General features: G+C 36.1%; 1 protein-coding gene across 6 annotated transcripts in view; it reads right to left on the bottom strand.

Moving 5' to 3' along the window:
* ULK4 (unc-51 like kinase 4) overlaps positions 1 to 24,266 on the bottom strand; it is a 257,174-nt gene that overhangs the window by 154,242 nt on the left and 78,666 nt on the right. For 3 of the 6 annotated variants that reach the window (XM_054814066.1, XM_054814065.1, XM_054814071.1), the window contains 7 exons: positions 19,640 to 19,773; positions 15,507 to 15,628; positions 15,122 to 15,178; positions 12,315 to 12,366; positions 12,129 to 12,223; positions 2,620 to 2,671; positions 2,376 to 2,553 (listed from right to left, as the gene is read on the bottom strand). In XM_054814066.1, coding sequence (XP_054670041.1) covers positions 2,376 to 2,553; positions 2,620 to 2,671; positions 12,129 to 12,223; positions 12,315 to 12,366; positions 15,122 to 15,178; positions 15,507 to 15,628; positions 19,640 to 19,773 — 690 coding nt within the window. The remainder of the gene's footprint in view (positions 1 to 2,375; positions 2,554 to 2,619; positions 2,672 to 12,128; positions 12,224 to 12,314; positions 12,367 to 15,121; positions 15,179 to 15,506; positions 15,629 to 19,639; positions 19,774 to 24,266) is intronic. The other 3 variants (XM_054814067.1, XM_054814068.1, XM_054814069.1) reach the window with 1 other exon arrangement.

Genomic DNA, 24,266 nt, shown 5'->3' with positions numbered 1-24,266 from the left:
GCAATTGCATTCCTCCTCTTTTGACTGTCCTCCAGCCGAGTCACACTCTGTCTTACCCTTTGTCCAGCCACAGAATCACTAAACATCAGCAAGTACCTCTTCAGCCTCCAAATACAGGCTAGCTGTCTCTTCACTTTCTATCTTAGAGTTTTCAAGTAACTCTTACTTCTTGGGACAGGACTTTGTTATCTTCACAAGTTACCTTTAATCTTAGACCTCTAATCTCTCTAGATTTAGGCCAGACCCCTTTGCATTCAGATTAAGCTTCTTTTGAGAACTGCAGAAAGTGTATGAGGATTCATTCCTACCTTTCCTCAATATTTTCCTACCCATACCTAGAACATTGCTGAACAAAACTTACCTTTCATGTCTTTTTTTGACATCCAAAGCAGCTGCTTTGGTGTTTTCTTAGTTTCTTTTTGAGTCTTCTCCAAACTGAGTTTTGAGGCTTTCAAGCCAAAACTCAGTTTAAGTTTTCTTTTCTGCAGAAAATCCTCACAGTTCTCCACTTTGTTTCCTCTGTGCCTTCTTGCATTGATTACCTGCTCCCCAGGTGAGCACATTTACTAGGGGTTGGGTCAAACCACAGGTTCAAGTAATGTATTAAATTAACAGACACCAGTTAACTCTGAGTCACTGAAAGATTTACATACTGCTTTACTATGCTCCTAAACTAGAGTAAAATTTGGTTTTACCAAGCTCCAGTATATTCAAATTATCAGAAACTTCAATAATTATTTTCTTGAGATAATCTCAAAGTGCTTTTCAAACACAAATATCATCATCTCTACTGGCGAGATACAGGAACCAATTCAGGAAATACTTAAAGGCTGGAACCAAGATTATGAGCTACTGCAAGACCCTTTTTTATACATCTACAATGCAATGCATGCAAAGATAGCACAGCAGAAGTCCCCGAAGTAGGATCATATTTAGCCTCAAACCAAGAAGCCCTGCCACTCAATTGAGCTAATTAGCTTGGAGACAGGAGTATACTGGCTGTTTTCCTTCTAGTCTGGAATTAGCATGACACTCTCCCCACCCCTCCCCTCCCGCCCAGTTCAACGAGAAACATTTTATAAGTTGGGCACCTCTACAGAGGGCAAGATTCTGTGCAAGGACAGAACTTGGTCGTGCTTGACTCCAGGTCTCTTCCCCTATCTAAAGAAAAGTATCTGACAGCTTTTAATAATGCATATACTCTATTTTTAAAACAATATTTTCAGTTTCCATTTTAATTCATAATAATAAATTCTATATTTCCCAGTGGAAAAAAATTAGTATGAAGAAAGGTGTGAAAATAAGCGTCTCTATAGAGCTCTAAGATTTCCTTCCCATTCTCGCTCTCAGAGAAAAGATTACACATCTTGCACAGACAGGACTTTGGTCCTCAAATTAGTCAATTTATAAGAACATTAGTTAGTTAGGAAGAGACAGTCTCATTTTTGGGGAAGGCACTGTGTTTCTGATTATAATCCAGCATCCATCCCTCCACCCTTCTGCCACTTACTTAATGTAGGGGTGGGGAACAATTTCCTCACTTAGAGCAATTAAGTATTTACAATTATTAACTTTTGAGGACCACACATTAAAATACACTAGAACACTACTAGAATAATGTGAAAGATAAATGACGACTCATCTTTACTGTATTCATCCTGTGTTTGTGCTTTCCTTCCCTCTACTCCCAGATGTTATGAGCTCACAGGATGCACGTGCATAACAGAGCGAGCTGTCTTTATGCTCACCTGCAAGTCATTTTGAAGTGACAAGCCTCATTTGACCATAAACCATACAACTGAAGTTCCAGGCCACATCTGGCATACAGGCTGTAGCTTCATCTACTCTGCTGTAGGGTTTTTGTGCTGCTTGGGGCAGCAGGAGAGGACAGCAATTCAGAGGCAATAACCCCTGAGTGAGTCATGGAGGACTAATCCATCCTGTACTATTCGTACTATTCTTTTTTAAAAAGTTTAAAAGCCATTCCGTATGATTTCAGAACATCTTACATTAGGACAAAATATCCAAAATAGACACAAAGATGTTGCTGTTAGAATGTTCTGATTTTATTAGCGGAACAAAGAGGAGTTTTAAATCAGCCCAAAAGCTAGGGAAAACTTGTTTCACTACAAGAGCAGCCAGAGGCACAGTATCAGAAAAGGGTGTCACACAGAAGTTCTGTTTGTGTCGTATATGACAAAATACTAAATAAACCTAGGAGAGAGAGATTGGGCAGAGAACTCTGGCAGCAGTTAACTGGTATTCCTCTTTTCGTTTTGCCCTTTAAACATAAAAAGGGTAGTTAAAACAAATACACTGTCAAAACGGATTGAGTATCACGTTATTCCCTATTACAGGAGCAATATTATACTTACTGAGGCAGCAATGAATCTCTAATGAGAGACAGAAGCTTGCTCTTGGAGTCGAGGCTCTCTCCTTTCTCCTCAGCCATGACCTCGTGGCTTAAAAGCAGTGATGTGGTTTCTGAGAGCAACCGCAAGCTGAAGAGTCTCCATTCCACTTGAAAATAAAGGTGCCAATAATGTGACCACACTGAAGTCTAATTAAAACAAAATGTGAAATTCATGGAAACTGTAGTTGATGTGGCCATATACTTACCATTCTGACTGTGGACCAAAGAAACTAGTGGTGGGAGGATAGAGTCTTCAACCTAAAACAGAGAATTAGAAAGATCTGTCTTAGATTATTCACAGGGGAAAAAATAGAACAGAGACACACTATCATCTGTGTTTATGCCACTGCTAGAGCCCTTAATCAAATAAATGAATAATCATGGAAATTCATCCATAATCACACTTACAAAGCCACCAAGTTCACTTTTCTCTGGTAAGTTGTCACAAATTTACAGACAGTAATGTATTTTTATACACAAAAGAACAGTAACATTGGTATAATTCATTGACAGTGATTTTTTATTTAAAATACAGAATTCAGTGCAGATGTAAGATATTCAGAAAAAGAGTGTTAGAATATCTATTAATCCTGATGCTTTAATCCATAAACTAATCATCGAAGAAGAAACATCCTTCTAAAACAAACCTGCATAGAACTAAAGTACATTAGGAAAGATGTACTACCTCTAATGAAGTATCCTTAAGCTTAGTAGAGCATCTTGATAAAATTTTAACTTCTCCCATTCTGGTAATACACAGTCTTCCATTAAAATTTAAATTTACAGAGTTAAGATTTGAAATATGAAAAAAAAATAATCCAGTCAACTCTTTATTGTCCATGAGTGTATTGCTACAGATTAATCATCTGTCATAGGACTAGTCAGCTTAGTTCGATCTGAAATCAACATATGGCAAACTAGGCTATAACTCAGTTTTATATTATTAATTATTTATATTATTAGTATCCTCTAAAAGAGAATGAATTGCTAAGTCTTAAGTCATTGGTAAAATACAATTTATTTAGACAGGACACGCTTTGGTTTTTGGGGAGAGGATGGATGGACAGCCCTGCAATTTTTAAGTATACATCATGGATACACAGCTTGTCCTTGGATTTATTTATACAAATAAAACCACTGTGTAGGTTTCTCACTACACCACGGATAGGATTTGGTGTAACAAGACTGCTTTATAATCCCTCGTATGTTTTCTTTTAGTGATTAATACTAGAAGATAGAATTTCTCTAGATTTATGCAGCTACTGTAAAGAAACATCTACGGAAGCCGAAAGTATGTATGAAAAGGGATCACTAAATGAAGTTAGCCTCGAGTCAGCAGTAACTACAATTAGCAGCTATTTCATTGTTAGTTGGTGGTCTCTGTTAAATGAATCTCTGAGATTAAGGGATTAATTTAGTCTACCTTTTTTTCACTTCTGAAAAAACTACCAAAAGATGCCTTTGTTACATTCTTTCAGTAAAAGAGGTAAAGGACTCTGCTTGAGGTATGCAAGTCATACTACTCTTGTAAGTACAAATAGCCTTTACGCCTATATAGATAATACTATATATCATAGATATGGTGACTTTTGTAACACTTCATAATTTTGAAATATTTCACAGTCTTTTCGGTTAATATCCAATAAGATAAATAATAGAACTACACTGCACTCCAACAATGCCATTAGTGCAGGTTTCTAAACTGTTATACAAATGGTAATTGACCAGTTATAACATACCTGCGAGGCAGGAAAAAAAAAAAACAAACCACAACTATGTACTTATGGTCTTTCAGTCCAAAAAACCAGTTCAACCTACTGCAATGCTTCTCAAATGAAGAGGCACATTTAAGTGGTAAATTAAAGATGTGAGACAGAAAAGAGGCAAAAAAAGCAGCTCTCAATTGTCTGAGGCAATGTAGGGACTCAATATTATGAATCACTCAGCAGCATAGACTCAGACTGATACCAATTAAGATGGCAGTATACAGCAGTAGGATGCAACTTCAATTTCTAAAACTTCAAATCTTCTTTCATTTTCATCTAGTATTAACAGTAGTCTTTCCACATGAGCAAATGTAGTTAAGCCAGTCATAAGTCTTTTCTAAGATAAATATCTTTTTTTAAACTGTCATTTTAAAGAAGATTCTTTAGGTCTTAAACAATTGTAGTTTCTAACACAAATCAATTTTGGCAAACAAACTGTTTAAACTGGAATTCTCCATAACAGGTGTTTGCCTTATGTCAGTTCAGTGTGGTGGGGAGATCAACTAAATGAAGCACTAATCCTATGGAAAATTATTTTGTGATGCTAGAGCATATCAGAATGCACATGCTGAAGCAAGTATTAAATTGTACGTGAACCTTAAATCACATACTTCCTAACTCTGCAACCCTCATCTTCTCTCCATGCCATTTGGGTCACTGTTTTTTTAGTAATGCATATACAAATTTGTAAACAAGATATGAACTAAGCAAGCAATTACTGAGGTGAGATAAACTGAAGTGAAATATTACCTAAAATATTTTTAATGAATTCACCAGTGAATTGCACAAGTTTCTGCAAGTTATGTGTACAGAATCATCGTATTAGTATTTTGGCATGTTCTAGAGGGATTGAAAAAAATAGAAGAATACTCAAACGAGGATTCATTTTTTCTTTTAAGTGACCGCTGACATCTACATGGAATCAAATCTCTATATATGCATGAAGGTAGTCAGATATTTTTCTTGCTTCAGTCTTTATCGCTAAGATTGCTTACAAAAAAAGGGGAAAATAGTCTTCTTTAAGCCTAAACAGACTAGATAGTTTAAATATGATCATTGCTATATCTGGGTTTCTACCATCTTCTAAATAGCCTGATATCCAGTTCACAATAAATCCCTAACTGCACAAAGCCACCATCGTTTAATTCTGTAATGATGGCATTCAAAGGCTATGCTGCCACAACTGTGCTATCAAAATAGCAATGAAATATTAGAAACTTCCATACATGCTACATTCACATGTCCCAGCTATAATATATATGTACAAGACCAAAAAAACCAAAACAAGAACGCCTCAAACCTAGTAATCTTGTTTCTGACAACTGCAAAGGAGTAGAAAAAGAGTAGGAGAAATAGACCAAGCATAAAGCACAACTCTAGTTTCTAGTAAAGTAACTCTTGAGTTAAGAAACTTCCTAAGCTGATGCTTTATCTGTATTTTTGCATTTAATAATGCTTGCTAGCCTTTTCTCCCACATATTTGTCCAATCCTATCTTAAAAGTATTTATACTTTTTGCATCTGCAATACCTGAATTCCACACTTCAATTATGCCTTAAGAAAAGGCACTTCCCTGTTTATTTTAAAGCAGCTAACTTGATACCCACTTATTCTTATTTTACAAAAACTATGAATAATTATTTCCAATTCATCTTTCCCATGCCATTCATAATTTTATACTTTCAAGTCTTTTGTTTCCAAGCTGAAGTTCTTATCCACTCAGTCCCTCCTTTCATCACTGAGCTGTACTTTTTCTTGCTAAGCGTCATTCCCTTTGAGAGTGAATGACCACAACTGCATTCAGTATTCAAGGCTTGAGGGCAGCAGGACTTAGCATGGTATAGGGATGTTTTCTGCTTTTTTTCTCTGATCTTTTACCAGTCATTTCTAATAATCTAGTTGTCTTTAAGATTACTGCTGCGTATAAAACTATCATTTTCATAGAAAAAACATGCTAAAAGATCTCCAGAACAGTTACAAGTACTTTAGAGCTTGACACTGCATATGCATAGTTGGAATTATTTTTCCCATGTGCGTCGCTTGACATTTATCAGTATTGAGTTGCATGTCATTTTATTGTCCTTTCACTCAATATCTTGAAACCTTCTGCAACTCTTCTGCCAGTTTTAATTTTCACTACTGTGAATAATTTAGTGTCATCAGTCAGTTCTGTCACCTCCCTATTCATTCTCTTTTCTGGATTAGTTATAAATAGCACATGTTGCAACACAGGTCTTTGTAAGGCACCATTCTGAATATACCTATTTTAAAAAAAAAAATTACTTCTAGTCTCTACTTAGTAAATTTTAACTAGTTAGAGGTTGATCTGTCCGAGGGTAAGAGAGAAGGGCCATTGACGGATTTGAAGAATCTGTGGTGCATGACTTTGTCAAAAACCATTTTGGAAATCCAGTATACTATCCAAAACCAGAACATCTGTCTTCATAATGTTGACTGATTTCTGCAAGGAAAACTCTACTAATGAGGTATGAGCAGCCAGCAAAAGCTGTATGTGCTTACAAAAATCAGATCTTTTGAAAACAAGGCACAATTTTTATAGACATTCTTCTGCAAAGCCTGTATGTTACTTTAACCCTCAAAAGAGAGAGACAAACAAGCCACAGTTTCAGAGTAGTTAAGTATTCACCTGCCACTAGGAGGGGCTTGAAAGAGAAAACTGTAATTTCAGTCCTTCTCTGCTTGTCTCCACTGTTCTGGAGATATCAGACAGAAGGCCTGCACCGTAAATATACGTGCCTGCTTTGTTAGAAACAAACGCACACTGCCTTTAAGCTTTACTTAACCTTGCCAAGCAAAGTCCAAGCTCCGCAAGTACCCACTAAAAAGCAGTTGTAACACTGCAAGGGCTCACAGCAGAAGGATCCAATAAGCTAAAACCCTATTTAGCTGGAGGTACCCTCTAAGAAGGATGATGGAGAACTAAACTTCCATGCACTTCTGCTAGTCAGCAGGGATGAATTCAACTATTCAACATATACATGCAACGATCATGTATTAATGAACTAGCATATAACCAAATTTACCTGTTATCCCCTACAACTTAGGCTATGTTTATATATATAGCTTAAGCCTCTCCTCGATTTTACCTTAATATGGTTAACATTACAGATCTACAAAATCTCTCCCTTGATTAAAAATGAGTTTCAGAGCTCTTCAAATCAGTGCTTAAGGCCAAAGTCTTGAAATTTGATGTTACGCTGGGTGGACAGAAAGTAAGCAGGCTTAAAGTCTGGTCCAGTAGCATTTGTGAACTGTGCTGTTCTCAAGAGGAAAATCAGACCCTGGAATTAAACTTACATAAAGAAACTACACTATGCATTCCATGCAGCTATTATATCCAAACTCACAAGTGAGTAAGACCATTACTTTATTTCCAGAGATTTTTTTAGAGATATCTGGTTCTTTTCAGTGTGCATATGTTTAACTTACAACTACTGACAAATATCTTCTCCTTATCCACTATTCAAAGCAGAACATACCATAGCGAAGACCATTAGCTGCCAAACCCTTTTTTTCCAGTCACCTGTAAGATCCACAACATCCAACATCACCTTGACATTTATTCTCATTAAAATTCCACATACAAAGTTATTGCCGAAAGTGACCATGGAATTGAGATCATGCTGCCTTCAAACTTCTGAAAGCATTTGCTGGAGGCACAGCGTGCTCCTCAATGTTTTAATATTGCCAGTAATCTCTCAGAATGTAATAGAAGAAATAATCTAATGCATGTGAGAATGAATTGGGGAGAAGGATGACATTTCTGTAATTTTTTTTGAAAAGTCTTCAGAACTTCAGAATCTTCATTGAGGGTTGTGGGTTTTTTCTTCTTACTTCTGGGAAGACACAGCACTGATTGACCGACTCAATATGTCAATTAGTACAGAACTGGTTTCACAAAAAAGTCTCATGTCATGTGGATTAGCTTAATGGACAGAAAGCCACATGGGGTATAGAATTTTAATCTCCTTGAAAAGGGAAAGTGATTGAAGAAATGCTGTACAATATGTTCATATAGTCATACCCTACACTGACAAAATTAAGGTGTCAGTGGTTAGATCAGAATAGCCTGTGGATGAAGAACACCACTAATGCTGAATCAAGAAAAGACTAAGATGAGCAGAAAAAAGCACTTGCAGAAGTTTCTAACCCTTGTGTTGTAATCTTTGGTGAAAATAACAACTCTTATATAGTCAACCAGTAGATTTCCATGTCATTCTGCTTTTCCCTTGACTTCCCATCAAGCAACTCATCATGTTCAGGGGGCTTTTATTTTAGCCTGATTTTTAAGAATAAGTTTTAAAATCTTGAGGAGGAGAATCACTGCAGACAACTTTTGCCTCAACCAGAGAACTTTCATGCTTCAGGTAAAAGATCATCTATGCAGTGTACAGATCATTTTGGGAGATGGTCAGAATATAGAAAGGACTCCCATAGGAACTGCCTACCATCATGAAACTCATCACTGCTCAAAGGCTCTGAATTAGCATACTTCCTTTTTTCAGGCAAATAAATATACTTAACAGAGAAAAGAAAACTGCAAATGATACAGTCAGTACAGAATTCTTCCAGTTAATTATATCTAAACCTTTACCAAAATTTTAAAATAAATATTGTTATAACACTTATTATCAGAATTTAATAACTTTTTCCATTTTAGGTAGGTGGAAGAAACAGGCAGTTGGACTTGTGTCAGTTAAGAAACTGGGGTTTATATTCCACTCCAGTCTATAGAGACTCTGCTTGATGGCCTTCATCATCATATTTGCATACCTGGAAATCTACAGTCTTGTCAAAACTTGCTGAGTCATGCTTACTTTTAGTCTTTACTTTATATCTTGTAAAAATGCACACAACTGCATGCAAAATGAGGTTACTGCTCACTACTGGCTTTCATTTGAGCACTTTCAATTAATTTCCCTTGATTTTATCACACTTAGCAATACATAATATGGTCAGTCCCCACAGAAATGAATCTCCTCAGTAACTGACTTCAGGTTGCTAGTAATCAGAAATTTGATCACAAAAAAATCAATTTATTTAATTTTCTTTGATCAAGCTACAAATACAAAGGCAAATCAAACACGAACTAAAACCCAGAGCATGCAATTCTTCTTCTCAAAGCAGAAAACCCCCTAAAATGTTGGTCTTAAATTCCTATTCACTTACACAGTTTCCATTGCAGCTAAACTAAAACCAGAACTGAACTGAAAAAATTCCTGGTTCTGCTTGCTTAATATAACGTCACTTTTTATTAAATTCATTAAACTTCATTAGAAATGCATTTAATTTCTGATTAGAAACCATAAAGCAATATCACAGTTGTAGTGGAAAAAATCCATCCTCTCAAGAAGGTTTTTGCCTTCCCTCCCTGCCCCTTCCATAAAATGCTATTTATAATCAACTTTGTCTAAACGATCAACCCGGGCTTCAGAGATCACCACCCTAGGATACACATTTCTCTTCAGTAAGAGAGTTTCCTATTAACCACTGTTATACTTAAATATTGATCTGGAAGCTCGAACATGTCTTGCTTCAACTTTTTAAAAAAACACCAAGTTCCGCTGGGTGCTGGCATTTATATTCATAGATTCTAGTCATGCTCAGCAAGCAGCAATTAGAAGATATCCCTTGAGTAACAGCAATTCTAAAAATATTCTGTATGCATCATAGAAGATGAAGTACTACTTTCCGCTACAGTAATGTATGCTGTACATTCAAGTATAATTAGCACACTAGACTTCGTAAATAGTATTAAACTAATTACTGTTTGCACCACTAGTGGCAGATGTGGTTAGAGATTATTAATTACAGTGGACAATTTCTTGAATTTAACATACCAAATACAAGGCAATTTCTCCACTTTATTTTGTGTATGAATGGCTATTTGCTGAGTGTCAGGAGGGCTCTTTTAAATTAGGAAGAACTGTTACTTATGAAAATGAGCAAGTGAAGTAATAGATTTTATTTTCTAAAAAAACCCCAAAACCAACAAAAAACCCAACCCCCAAACAAAACAACCAAAAAACCCCGAAACAACCCACCACCACCAAAAAACCCCACACTGTTCCTTGACAAGAATATAATTACTTTTAGTTAATACATTTCAATATACACCTATTCTCAATTTGAGAAACTATTCTACAGAAGTGCTATGTGTCATAAATTTACAAGCACTGGAGAGGCAGGAAGTTTTTTCTCTAGCTACATAAGGTTAACTGCTGCGTTCAGATGGATTTTAAATAAACACCTAAAACTTTCAACGTACATGATGAAGTAAACTGCTCCCCAGAAATTTAGATACTTAAATAAAACTCATCTACTGGTAGCCAAGTTACTTAAAAGAGAGTGGGATAGTCATTCCCTGGCTTCAGTATAACGTTCTGCTGAATGTGGGGATGGGAGCAGGGGAAGAAGGGTTGTAAAGGAAAGCTGTCTTCTTGGTGCTACTTTTTCAGGGAAAAAAACCCAGACCATTAAAGTTTAAGCAGCTAGGGGAATTTTATTTAATGTGCTGACACAAGGTATTGCAATTTCAGTAAATATTGATGGACCTCCATAAAAAATGCTACATATTTCTATCAATATAAGACACTCTGACAACCCACAGAAGTAAAATTATTATTTTTTTAAATTGAGGTGATTCTAGAATGATACAGTCATAATATAGTGATTTGCAGGCTAACAGGCATGTAAGGAGATACCAACAGGTATTTGTACCTCACCTACATTTACATTTCTTTTCTAGAACATCCTTTGCCATATTAAAATAAATTGAACTTTTTAGTTATGTACTATTTCCCCTCTGACTATGAATTGGTTAGATTTTTGTGCATAAGGACCATTTTCTTGAATACCACTCTTTTGTGAGCATTAATGAAAATAAACATTAAACTTAAGTTCCTAATTATATTTTTTATTAATTTTAATATTTTCACTTATTAAGGTTTTATAATCTAAATACTTGACTAACACACACACACCAAATAGGATTCAGCTTCTAAAAACACTTAATTTCTAAGATCATCCATTCTTATCTAGCACAATCATCTAGATCACGCATTCATGAAATTCAGGAATTTATCAATTTGCTAATGCATTTCTTGATTTAAGTGCTATACTGAGTGTGCCCTTAACCGAAATCCAACACAAACACATAAACTTCAGTTTGAATTAAATGGTCAGTAAGTATGGTGGGTTACACTTTTGGTAGAAATTCAGGCACAACAATGCACTGGTACAGATTACAATGATTCCAACCTACTAATTTGCTGACAGGTATTTCACAAGATAGCTGTTCTGGCTTCAGCTAGCTTAGCTCAAAGTAAACCATTTTATGAAAAACTTCAAAGAAAAAAAATGATCTTTAGTGATTTTAGAAGCTTGCAGTATGTGGATTTGGTAATTGTAATGCAATTTTTAGTAAGCAATCTGTTATACTTAAACAAAAAACCCCACCATAACTGCTATAAACTGTTACTCTTGATGATGATCTCATCAGGAAGAGTATTGATAGAATGGGATCTTCAACCCTCAGAGGTGGTCTTTCCAAGCTGTGTTAAAAGCATAATGCAAATGAAGTGGTGAAATTTTCACTAATATATAGCAACATACTTGCTTTGAGGCTGAAAACTTATAGAATCAAGTATTATATTTACACAAAAAGCATTTTAAGAACTACTATTCCTAAACTTTAAGTTCTCATCCTCCCTCTAACTTCTCAACTAAATATAGTCAACTGAGTCCGAATGCCTTGCTGCTGCTTTGAAAATTAGATGTCTCTCTAAACAATAAGGATTTTTCCAGTCAAATAGAACCACAACACATTTTAAGCCATAATTTAAACAGTTTCTAAATCTTCAAAACATTCTACTATCAATGGAATTAGGCCAATTAGCCTGCAACTATTTAATTTGTGATCAGACTTACAGTCAAGCGATGGATTGTCAACAAGACAGGATGCTGTGTTACTGCTTCAAAGGTTGATAAAGTGGTCTTAATCAATTCCTCTGATGCAGCTTGCCCTATTAGTAAAAATCATTGTATTTCTTTATAAAATGCAACAGTTATAACGCCTGCTTATAAAAAGTACAGCAATATCATAGGTTAGCTTACCTATTGCTCCATCCAAGTTTGTTTCTCCTGAATCTATTGATCTGATAATATTCTACAGAAGAAGAGCCATTTATGTTAAAGCACTTTAGAAACAAAAATGAAGCAGCATAAGAACTGAATAATTACAACATGAAATTCTTTAAGGGACTGTGTAAATACAAATGTTAATGCACCTACATTAGGATACACTGTCATAATAATTAAGACATGAAAGACTGAAACCATTTATGATCTAGCTGTTATAATTTTGCAAGTCTGTAATCCTGCTGGACACCTAAATGTACAGTAAGGACTATTACTCTGACTAGTGTCAGGAATGATAACATTTCCAGCTAAATAGACAGTAATTAAATGTCTTTATTGTTAACAGAAAACTGTAATTTCTAAGAAGACTTTGAACTACCTTGGACATGTCTATGTTAAAATCTCACGAAAAAGACCAGAGGCCCTCCAGAAAATGCAACTTTCTGTTATTTGTACCATCTTTTTGATCTCCATGCATACCACACACACTATGGATACAGTTACACACAGGAGAACATATAAAAATGCATAACCTATTAAAAAAATCACCTAAATTAGTCATCATTTTGAGGAATGGGACAATGAAGTATTAATAATCTGGGTTAAGTAAATATTGTACAGTTAGACCCATTATTCTTTTGCCTTTTAATCTTGATTTCACTCTTTTGCTTTCATTTCTATGCATCGGTGTTTATTTCATAGGGGATGCAAGAGATATGTTAGTAACATTTGCTAAAGAAGGAAAAATTCTCAGCAGAATTTACTGCATGCCTTTTACTAATGCAGTATTTAATACACAGAGAACTTACAATGGATAAACAACTTTCTCATTTTCAATTTGCACACACATCTGTTTATTTATATGATGTAAAGCATTAAGAAAATTACATTTGTTTTATATTTCACTATCAATTAAATTTTTTTATTATATATTTAATTGGCAGAAGTGTCTACATGGGTTATCTTTTTCTCAGTATATAAGAAACATCTGAATGACTCTAATTAAAAATACAGTTAGAAACTAATTATATATTTCATATTCAAATGCATCTCAGAGACAACCATAAAAAACAACTGCTTCTATTAAAAAAACTAGTTATTTTACTGTCCTGATCATTTGAAGAAAATTACTAGTTATTACCTAATTAACTTGTTTTGGAAGAGAGTATTATTTTATTTGCTCATTGAAGACAGTTTCACACCTAACCATAGTCTCAAGACCAATTTGGAAAAATCACTATAGTTGGTGCAAAAATTGTTCTGGCTACTAATACTTATTTCCTTAATTTTGTATGAGAAACACAAGAAGATGTACTTATACCAAAAAAACCCCCCAAACCCAAAACAACCAATGATCTGGGGGTTTTTTTAAGCAACAGAGAGGAATGGAGTGTGTATTCTGCTATAGGTGAGTCTGTGCCCTATGCACTCTGGTAGGAACCTACTATTAGCTGTGCCTTTGGGGCAGAGCGTGTCCTCCATGTGTTTCTATTCACAGCTGAAAACATGAAAGGAATGTCCCGACTCCCTCTCAATTTCTTTGCACAACAGTACTGAAAATTATAATGATGATGGAAGTAACTTCAAAGCAGCAAGAAAAAAAAATTCTCAATGAACAACAGTTACAAGGAAATAACTACTCTTTTGCTTCCAGATACCAAGCACACATCTTTCCACTCCTAATCATTTATTATTAAGAGTAAGATTTTTGAATATATCAGAAAAAAAATCCAAACAAAAAAGCTGAAAGACTAACTTGCTAAAGTCTTAGAGGCCTCAATTATAGCACAGTCCTCTGAAAAAGTACAAGCTGATGATCAAATGTCCCTTTATAGATGTCAGTGGGAACGTTGCTAAACACAAAATTCCAGGCTAGACTGTTGCCTGGCAGAATGGATAGTTACTCTTCCAGAAGTAATTACATTAGTCATGTCATAACACAGTTATATAAAATGGATTCAAATTTGATATTCATTTTTCAGATATACTACTTCCCCTCCCTTTTTTACGTGTAAATTGAAATAGTATATGTAATTTACTGAATTGCCTTGTTCGATGGAGACAGAAGGACAAGATGAAGGAAATACTCAGTAAAGTAATCTTTTCCTTCTTAATCTGAGAGGAAAGCTGTGCTAGTATAACTAGCCTGACTTCCTCAGTCAGTAGTTCAAGCAAGCTGGAGTAACATCAAAAGAAAACTTATATTGTACCTGGTCTCCTGTACCTATATTGTTGACAGAATTTCACTTTCTACCATTAATAAATCTACTGTCTAATTACAAATGCTTCAAAAAGATAAAAGGCTCTGTAATTCAACATCTACAGTTTTAAAATTTTTTCTTCTTCACTCTAACGTTAATTTTTATACAAATATTTTAGTAGACCTAAATTAAACACACATTTTCTTGGAATCAAGAGTCAAAGGAGAAAGAGAAGAGAATCTGAACAGTAAACTTTAATCTAGCTGTTTGTGGTGAAGCATTTCTTCATGCTATTGTGGAAGTAAATATCTAGTTGTCATTTATGAACCCACGTGATTAAAAGTATTTGCTTAACTCTGATATGCAACTTTAGAATATGCTTTTTTCTCATTTAGCGGAGGAAAATATTTTCTGATAATATATACAGTTTTGAATACAATCAAAGCTTAAATTTTATATTCAGAATATTTTTTCTCTCCAATCAATAAATTTAATGTAGTTTTATTACATTAAAATAATTCCCAAAATTTCATGCTTATGTATATTTTGTAAACAAGATTTAACTTAGATGGTTATACTCACGAGTAAGGTCCCATAGTTGAAAAGAAACTCCTCTGTGACTATCTGGGGACAAAATACCTATTTGAATTTTGGAAAAGTTGAAAAAATTACATTAACTGCATATCTTATGACCACAAAAAGTAAAACATGTATTTCATAGCCATGTTAGAGAACAAAATATGTATTTGCTTCTATCATTAGAGTTGTCTTACGATGTGCAAAAATAAGTCTTACATCTTTAATGCTGTTACATAGCTGGAATACTCATCAACAAATCTACGCATTAATAAAGTTCTATTTTATCCATTCTGATCATGATCAGCAGAAATTAGATTTTGGGAAACTGCAAGAATTTGTCCTTTGTTTAACAATTTTTTGGGGAAAAGGAAAATAAAAAAAAATCTACCTGGGATGTCACAAGATGAAGCACTACAGGCATCATAGGAAGGCACATCTTCAGCTGTTTGGCCTGAACCGTTGACGGGTGTTTACGTCCGGAGACATTAGTTAAGGCAGTGAGAATGTCACCTACAGAAAACAACATTTCAGACCGATCTAACATAATTGCTTTACCAAATAGTGGCAAATGACATCTAAAATGTCTCTGTTCCATTATCCTCTGTTCAATCCTGTCTTCTGCCTCCTGCCGAAAGTAGTGTTCATGTGACTGCATGATAAATCAGGCTGATCCAGCACTTTTGTTTCCTAGCTCAGTGTTCAGCCAGGCCAATTTCCTGTTCTGGCTACAGGGACAGATGTGCAAACATGACCTCTGGCAAAATGGTGAGGATAGAAATATAAGGCAGGTGGTGAAGCAAAGATGAAACTGCCCCTCTTGGCAGGGTGGACTTATACTGGCTTTAGGTAGCTACATATGCATGGAATTATACTCTTCAAATTCTGTGGATGCAATTCTATTCCCAGTGAAATAAAAAGCAAAATTCTCATAACTTCCAGCTGACCCAGAGCTGAATTCACCGCAATTAGTGGGTGACATAATGCTCAAGCAGTATGTATTTTCTGCAGCATAGTACCACTGGAAGAAAGAAACAAACATCCTCCTCCTGCTTCCAAAAGATCCCTCCACCAGCCATGCACACACACATTCTCGTGCACAAGTTTAACAATGGCACAAGTGACCTAAAGCAACAGGAATTCTCACATTCTCATAAAAGAGGTAGCAGCAGGTCAATGACAGAACTTAGTTGCCTCCATAACAAACCTCAGACACAATAATGAGGGAACAAAATTTTAATTGCAATAGTGAAAATTATACTTCAAATGAGGCATTAAACTCAAGGAACATTATGCTAAATTTGTGTTACATTAACTATTGTCTCTGAAAAGCAAGACGTCTTCTGCATTGGATAAAGAACAGAAGCAGCAGGAGAAAAGTCACAGCTCATATGCAAAGAAAGAAAATTCTGTCCCTATAGCCTGAAAATATTAAAAGCCAAATCCTGTCTTGAAAGAACACTTACTATATTTTTTTCCCTAATGAGAGCGCTGTACAAAACTGTAAAAGGGAAATAGCATAGACATTAAACAAAGGACAGGATTCAGTAATTTACACAATTTTCATGCCAGGAAAGGCCCTTCCTTTCAGAGTAAGTCACAGAGTTTATTCATGTTGAATAATACCAAAGCTATTCTTCTGCTCCCATGGAGTTCAATTTTCAACATAAGCAGAAATGACAGAGCCTGGCACTAAAGTAGGTTGTAAAAATACCTAGCCTTAAAGATTTGACTCATTCTACAATATACTGCTCAAGAAAGCATTGCCTAAAACTCTCCAAATACATAAACCAAAATAGTGATTTTTCATCAAGACATTTTTGTTTAAATTACTCATATTACTGTAATTCAACAAGACCTCTCTGTGGTTAGCAACAAATAATTTACTGAACAATCTATTTTCTATGTTCTAAGACCTATATAATCATCACATTTGCCAATTTTGCAGTGGATAAATAGATATGGTTACTTTAATTTTTAGCATGATCTAAGCAATTTATATCTACTTCCTAGAAATAGGTTAAATATTATAAATGCAGAAATAAAATTACTTTCTTACCTACAAGAACTGAAAACTTTAAAATTATCCACAAGATTAACCATTGTTTAAATACATCTGTAAGGCCAATTTCTACAACTTGTTAATCTATTTGGTTTATAGCTACATCTGGTGGAAGAAGATGGGATCAGTAAGGAGCTTACATAAATGCATATTAAAAAAGCCACCTAGGATTAACTCTAAATCAACAGTTAAACTGTTTTTAACTGTTCCAGTTTGCAAGTCTGGCTATTTTTCTTAGGAGCACATAGCTTTTACCTCCTCAAGCAGAACACATTCATCACACTCACAGCAATAAAAAGGAAGAGCCTTCTGACAAACATGGACAGATAGCTTAATCTTGCTAAACGCAATCAACACACAAATCTAGCTTGGAATGGAAAACAAAGTGTAAAAATTAGGATTGATATATCAGGTGTCAACAATGCATTCAAATTGTACATCAGTGGTTAAAAAAAGCCAGTAAAATACATGTTAAAGCAATTGATGTATTATAATGATAGTAACTATGTATTTGATGTATAGAAATTTCAGGTTTTGAGCAAATATCAGGGCCTACTATGTTAGTTGCATATAGTACATACGGAGAGTAGGAAGTGAATTTCTGCCTCAAACATTTATAGCCTGAGACTTCCAAATACTGAAGTATAGCCAATATGCAAACCTGATATTTAGTTAGAAAAAAGGGATCAGGTATTTGCAGCAAGGCAAAAATTTGCATTGTCATAGGAAGTAAAGTTTCTTTTAAAATAGCAGCATGACATTTAGGTCTACTGACCTTTGCAGTGCTACCATTTCATTTTCAATATTCTAGCGATAATGTAGAGAAGATGAAAAATAAATCAGGTATCATCTCATCAGAAAATAATTTTATGAAAAAAATATTTTATCATTTAATGACAAAGCATACACAATCAGGGTTGGTTTTGTTCCCTTTCTTTTCTTGAATACTCACAGCATTTCCTTCCTTATCTTCCTATTTAGCTTTCTGACTCTGTGGGAGGACTCACCCGCCAAAAGTTTTAATAAGAATTTTAATGGTGATTTAGACTGGCCACACCAATCTCATACTTTCTGCTTCCTTCCTCCTCCTCTCCTTCTTCCACCCTTCTCCATCCTTCCTTCCCCCTCTCTTTCTCCATACCTTCTCCCCCCTGCCCTTCCCTCCACTCAGTTCTTTCTCTTCTCTTCCTACTCTCTTTTCTTCCCTTCCTCTCTCCCCCCTCCCTTCCTCCTCCTTCCCTTTCCTCTCTCCCTTCTTTTCCTTCTTTCCTTTCTCCCTTCACTCACTCCTAATTAACTTTTTCAAATAAAAACCTCATCTTTCCTCATATAACATAGAGAACAGCTTTTTCCGGGAAAGACAATCCCACAGTTCTTACTCATCCAGGGCAATTTCTGTGACATGTATTTTAGTCAATATCAACCCTATGTTCAGATCTCACCAACAGATCCTCCTTAATTTTTCAAGATTTTATCTATTACTTTTGTACAAAGAGCCAAAATTCTCATCCTGTTTCATCACCTTCTCTTGACTGACTCCCCAGATGCTCGAACTAATTTCTACCAGTTTCTCCTCTAGTTGCCCAATGAGTCCAAATTATGCCCTGCAGCTTGCAGGTTTTGTCCTATTTACATGCATGCCTTTCCCTGTTCATTCTGCGAGTCCTCTCTTCCCCAGTACCTCATCACACTACGACAAGTTTGAGCATATTCAGTGACGATAGGACTTCAGCTATTATACCCAAGCAAATTTCTGTTTGAACATATATGAACAGCACAAAGTTCAAAGTAGCTTTTTATCATTCCAAAGGCTCAAATACTAGTGAAATTTGAACAGATAATTCACAACATTGTCCAAATGCATATCCTTGACACAAAAGCTACTTTGCTGAAACTTCAAGTCCTTATTCCTAAGTACAAGGGATGGACTGAAGTAGCACTGATATTCCCTCAGAGAAAATCCTTCCATCTTTTCTTATGCACGAGTAAATCAGTTTCAGACGTCTAGAACAACTTAAGTATCTACGCTGAAATTTTCCAGAAAAATTGCCCAAAGCAAATACTGAACGTATAAATTTCAGTGTAAGTGATTAACATGTACTCACAGGTATACCCTGTTGCATGTCTGCTAGCTCAGTGCTTCATGAGGCAAGTTTGCTCTTAGGTTTTTCAATGTTTGGAATCTATTCAGAACATTGATAAAACTTCTTGTACATTTGGGCCTCATTCCTGAGTTGATGGGGCTTACCAATCAACAAATACAAAACATTAATATAGGAAATCATGCATTATAATACAAAATGTTTGATCATAACAGAACTAAAAAACTTCATGAAGCTGATCTTATGCAAACTTTACATAATCAGACAATACAGTCTTTCCACCTGCATATGTAAGGAGATATTTGTTTCTCAAGGGAGTAAGCAAAGGTAAGATTTCTTTAGTTAACCAAATGAATTTACCTAGAATTCCTGGCAGCTCCTGAACAATGTGATAGATGAGAAGATCCAGGCATTTTGACAGGTACTCACTGCCGCCTTGCTGCTCTTTTGCTGGCGTGGTCTTTCTGCTGTCTCTTTCAATATACATCACGAGTCTACATTTAAGCAAGTGCAAAACATTACCTCTTACAACAAAAAAAAATGACACTATATCTCAAAAATACTACCAAACCAGACATTTCTAATATCTGCGGTTACAGTCAAGATGATACATTAGTTCTGGCTCTGTAATTTTGTTGAAATTTTAGACTTTCCTTTTCAAATAGATAAATTTTTAAAATAACACAAACGATTGTGTCAAGGAACAAGAAGAAAGAAACCCTTAAGCTACTGTAAGTGTGACTCTACTAGTTTAAATGAATATATGATGTTAACATAAGTAATGAATCCCTCTGCAGACTTAGAGACTAATTTTAAAAATCACTTTATGTTGAAATATATGACCAATATGTGCAATGTGAACAAAAGACTAAAGACAGTTATTTTTAGCATGTAAGAATTCCAAAAGCAAGAATAATTTAAGTCAATGTAACAAGAGATCAATCTTTCAGTCAAAAAAACCCATACTACATAAATCATACTACAGCCTATCAAAACGTTAGCACTAGTTAGAATGGCCATATTGAATGAGATAAAAGTCCAAACTAGCCTTACATTCTTTCTCTAGAAACCTGGTGTTCAAGATTTCTAAAGGGAAACTCAATGCTTACATTCTAACTGATAAGTGCTGTGTAGCTATGCCATTCTGCAGAATGACATTTCTCACAGTAAACTATGGTAACTGATTTATTAGCGATTGGCTAAGATACAAGAGATAGCTTTAATAATACACCTGTAACAGAACGCTTCAGGCAATATTTTAAAATGCTCATTTGAATAGACAGACGGGCCAGACTTTGCTTTAGGGGCATAATATTGACATCTTTGTTTCACATTCAAACTCCCTGGGGGTCCTGTGCAAAGAAGTCAGTCACTGGTGAGTGAAATCCATGCTCTGGATTTTAAGAACATACAACTAGATGATCTTTAAGGTCCCTTCCAGCCCAAACCATTCTGTGATTCAGGTTTGGGGTTTTTTTAATACCCTTCTTCTAATCAATGTTCTTTTATAGATGTATGAAAAGAACTTATTTAAACTGCCTTAAGGGTACACAACAAAACTGCAGGACTCACAAACACAAAATTTTATTCTAGGAGGTGTGTATTTCCATCAAAAAGCTGATTTACTCAATGAAATAAAAACTACCTAAGGATATATTTTGTGGGATTAGGCCTCTAAACAATGCATCATTGTTACGGAATACTACAACTCACCTTATCCTTCCCGAACTGTGCTACAAAGATACAGATAAATCAAAACACTTCTTCAGTAACTACCCTTCTCCTCTGCAATAGCCCAGATGCAACACATTCAGCTGCACTTCCCAGAGACTACGGGGAAATCTTTTATTTTTCTTGCAATCTCTGGAAATTGTGTTAAATTACAAGGAATTTTGATTTGTCTGGTAGAAGAGAACTACTTAAAAATCTGACATTATGCTTCAAATAGAATTTTCCTTAAGAAAGTTTTAAGTTCTTTTAATATAAAAAACCTGAATGTCTTAAAATAGAATAAAGCCCTCTAGCCTTTCCAGACAACCAACCAATTTTTACTCAAGAATTGTTTAACTTTGAACAAAAACACAACAAAAGAGCAGAGTCTGTATGGATTTTTTTCTTTAAGAAAACACTTCCATGATTTAACAATCATCTGATTCTATATGGAAATATGTTTAGATCTGTTTAAGTTTTACTTAAAATAGGCTGAATAGACTTCAGCATGAGTGGTTTTATTGCTGGAGCAGGGGAGTGCGTTCATTTATTCTGAGAGAAGAAAGATACAAAGTTTATGTAAACTCATGAGTTCTCTCTTTTTGTGTTGTCCTTCCCATCACAAAGTTGTCTTTCACATAAAGATTTTCTAAAAATATGCACAACTATTTTTTTCCCTGATAGTACTGTTCAACTAAACATATCTTGAGAAAATTGTACAGATCCAAATATAGGCAGGAAAGCATTAGTATCTCCATTTTCCTTTGACAAATTCCTCAGTTTTATGAAGAACAATTCATCAGTTAATTTTATTCCCTGAAGAATCTCAGCGTTCTGTCTAATGGGCAAAACTACATCTACAGAAATACATTTATTCAATTCATATAATGCACACATTTGTCTTGCACTCAACAACACATGAAAAAATATGCAGGTATTACTATAAAGTAAGTTAAATACGATGAGGAATAAAGGACTGTCTATGAAGCCAGGTTTGATTTTTAAAAAAGTTCTTCAAGTGTCTGTATTACATGATATGGCCATCAGCGAGCTTTTACACAAAAAACCAGAACAACCAAAGTTTTCTGAGAAAAGAGGTGAAGAGTGGAGCAAAAAGGGGCCAATTGCAGAAAGTTAACAGGCCTGAGTAACAGGAATGGGAAGGAGGTCTACTGCTTAAAAATATTAAGAACTGTTCACTTATATAGATAATGAACATGAAAAAAAAAGAGACCATTTAGCCCAAGCAGGGACATGGTAAGACATGGTCTTCAAATATCCAGAAGCCACTGTGACAGGGAAAGAAACTACATTGTTTTCTGTGCCTAACCTGTAGAATCAAAATGTCAATGAGAAAACAAGAAATTTTGAGTGTTAGGAATAGCTAATAATTAGAACAGCTGTCAAAAAGAGGTCATGGAATACCCACCAATTTCCACCAATCATTAAAAAATATTTCTCAAGCATAACAAACCATGACCTGGATCAGAAGAGTAGACTCTACAACCTTTCAAAGTCTCTAAGAATTTTTTTCTAAAATTCACTCATTCTCTTCTATTGGTGACATTTACCCTCAACATCCTTAAAATCAGCTTCAGATATCAATAAGGTTCAGATACTTTACCTGTATCTCAACAGGGAGGAAAAAAATGCATGCAGCCACCAGATGAGTGAACCTAAAAGCAGGAGGTCTCTCACTAGCAGTCTTCTCCCTACTTCTCCCTTCAGTTCACTGTTTCCTGCCTATATTTGGATCTGTACACTGTCCCACATGACATCCTTGTCTCTAAATTGGAGAGACATGGATTCGATGGATGGACCACTCGGTGGATAAGGAATTGGCTGGATGGTCGCACTCAGAGAGTTATGATCAATGGCTCAATGTCCAAATGGAGAACGGTGATGAGCGGCGTTCCTCAGGGGTCGGTACTGGGACCAGCACTGTTCAACATCTTTGTCGGCGACATGGACAATGGGATCGAGTGCACCCTCAGCAAGTTTGCTGACAACACCAAGCTGTGTGGTGTGGTCAACACGGTGGAGGGAAGGAATGCCATCCAGAGGGACCCTGACAGGCTGGAGAGAGGGGTCCGTGTGAACTGCATGAAGTTCAACAAGGTCAAGTGCAAGGTCCTGCACGTGGGTCAGCGCAATCCCAAGCACGACTACAGGCTGGGTGAGGAACGGATTGAAAGCAGCCCCAAGGAGAAGGACTTGGGGGTATTGACTGATGAGAAGCTCAACATGAGCCGGCAGTGTGCGCTTGCAGCCCAGGACACAGTTGGCTTTCTGGGCTGCATCAAAAGAGGTGTGACCAGCAGGTTGAGGGAGGTGATCCTGCCCCTCTACTCCGCTCTTGTGAGACCCCACCTGGAGTACTGCGTCCAGCTCTGGGGGCCCCAGTACAGGAGAGACACTGAGCTGTTAGAGCTCAGAGGAAGGCCACAAAGCCGATCAGAGGGCTAGAGCACCTCTCCTATGAGGACAGGCTGAGAGAGTTGGGGTTGTTCAGCCTAGAGAAAAGAAGGCTCCGGGGAGATCTAATTGCAGCCTTCCAGTACCTGAAGGGGCCTACAGGAAAGATGGTGAGGGACTGTTTATCAGGGTGTGTAGTGACAGGACAAGGGGTAATGGGTTCAAGCTGAAGGAGGGTCGATTTAGATTAGATGTTAGAAAGAAATTCTTTACTGTTAGAGTGGTGAGGCAGTGGAACAGGTTGCCCAGAGAGGTTGTGGATGCCCCGTCCCTGGAAGTGTTTAAGGCCAGGTTGGATGGGGCTTTGGGCAACGTGGTCTAGTGGAGGGTGTCCATGCCCATGGCAGGGGGGTTGGAACTAGATGATCTTTCAGGTCCCTTCCAACCCAAACCATTCTAGGATTCTATGAAAAGTTCACAGAGAAGGGCAGACCTCCAAGAAACTAAAGAATGTCTTCCATGCTCTGAGGACATATACAGTCCACTTACCCCAACAATTTAAGGAGCCATTTTTAGTCAACCTCTGCTAACAGAAAAGGATGAAGATTTTTAAAGGATGTTTAATATAGATATATTGTTTATTTTACAGAGATGCAACACTGGATGGCAGATCACATAGTAAGAAGGGTCAATCTCCTTTTTTTCTTTTAGTTTGATACCAGCTTGCTGGGGTTTTTTCCTGAAATCACTAACTTGTGTCATTGTTCCCTCCTGCCTTCCATATTCATGTTTTCCCATTTGACTGGGCACCAAACTTTTCCGTTCTTTTTCTCGGCCAATCCTAGACATATAAGGCCAACAG

The sequence above is a fragment of the Grus americana genome, chromosome 2 (assembly GCF_028858705.1).
Source record: "Grus americana isolate bGruAme1 chromosome 2, bGruAme1.mat, whole genome shotgun sequence".
NCBI lineage: Eukaryota > Metazoa > Chordata > Aves > Gruiformes > Gruidae > Grus > Grus americana.
Note: the sequence above shows the minus strand (reverse complement) of the source record. Positions and strands in the feature narration are given on the sequence as shown.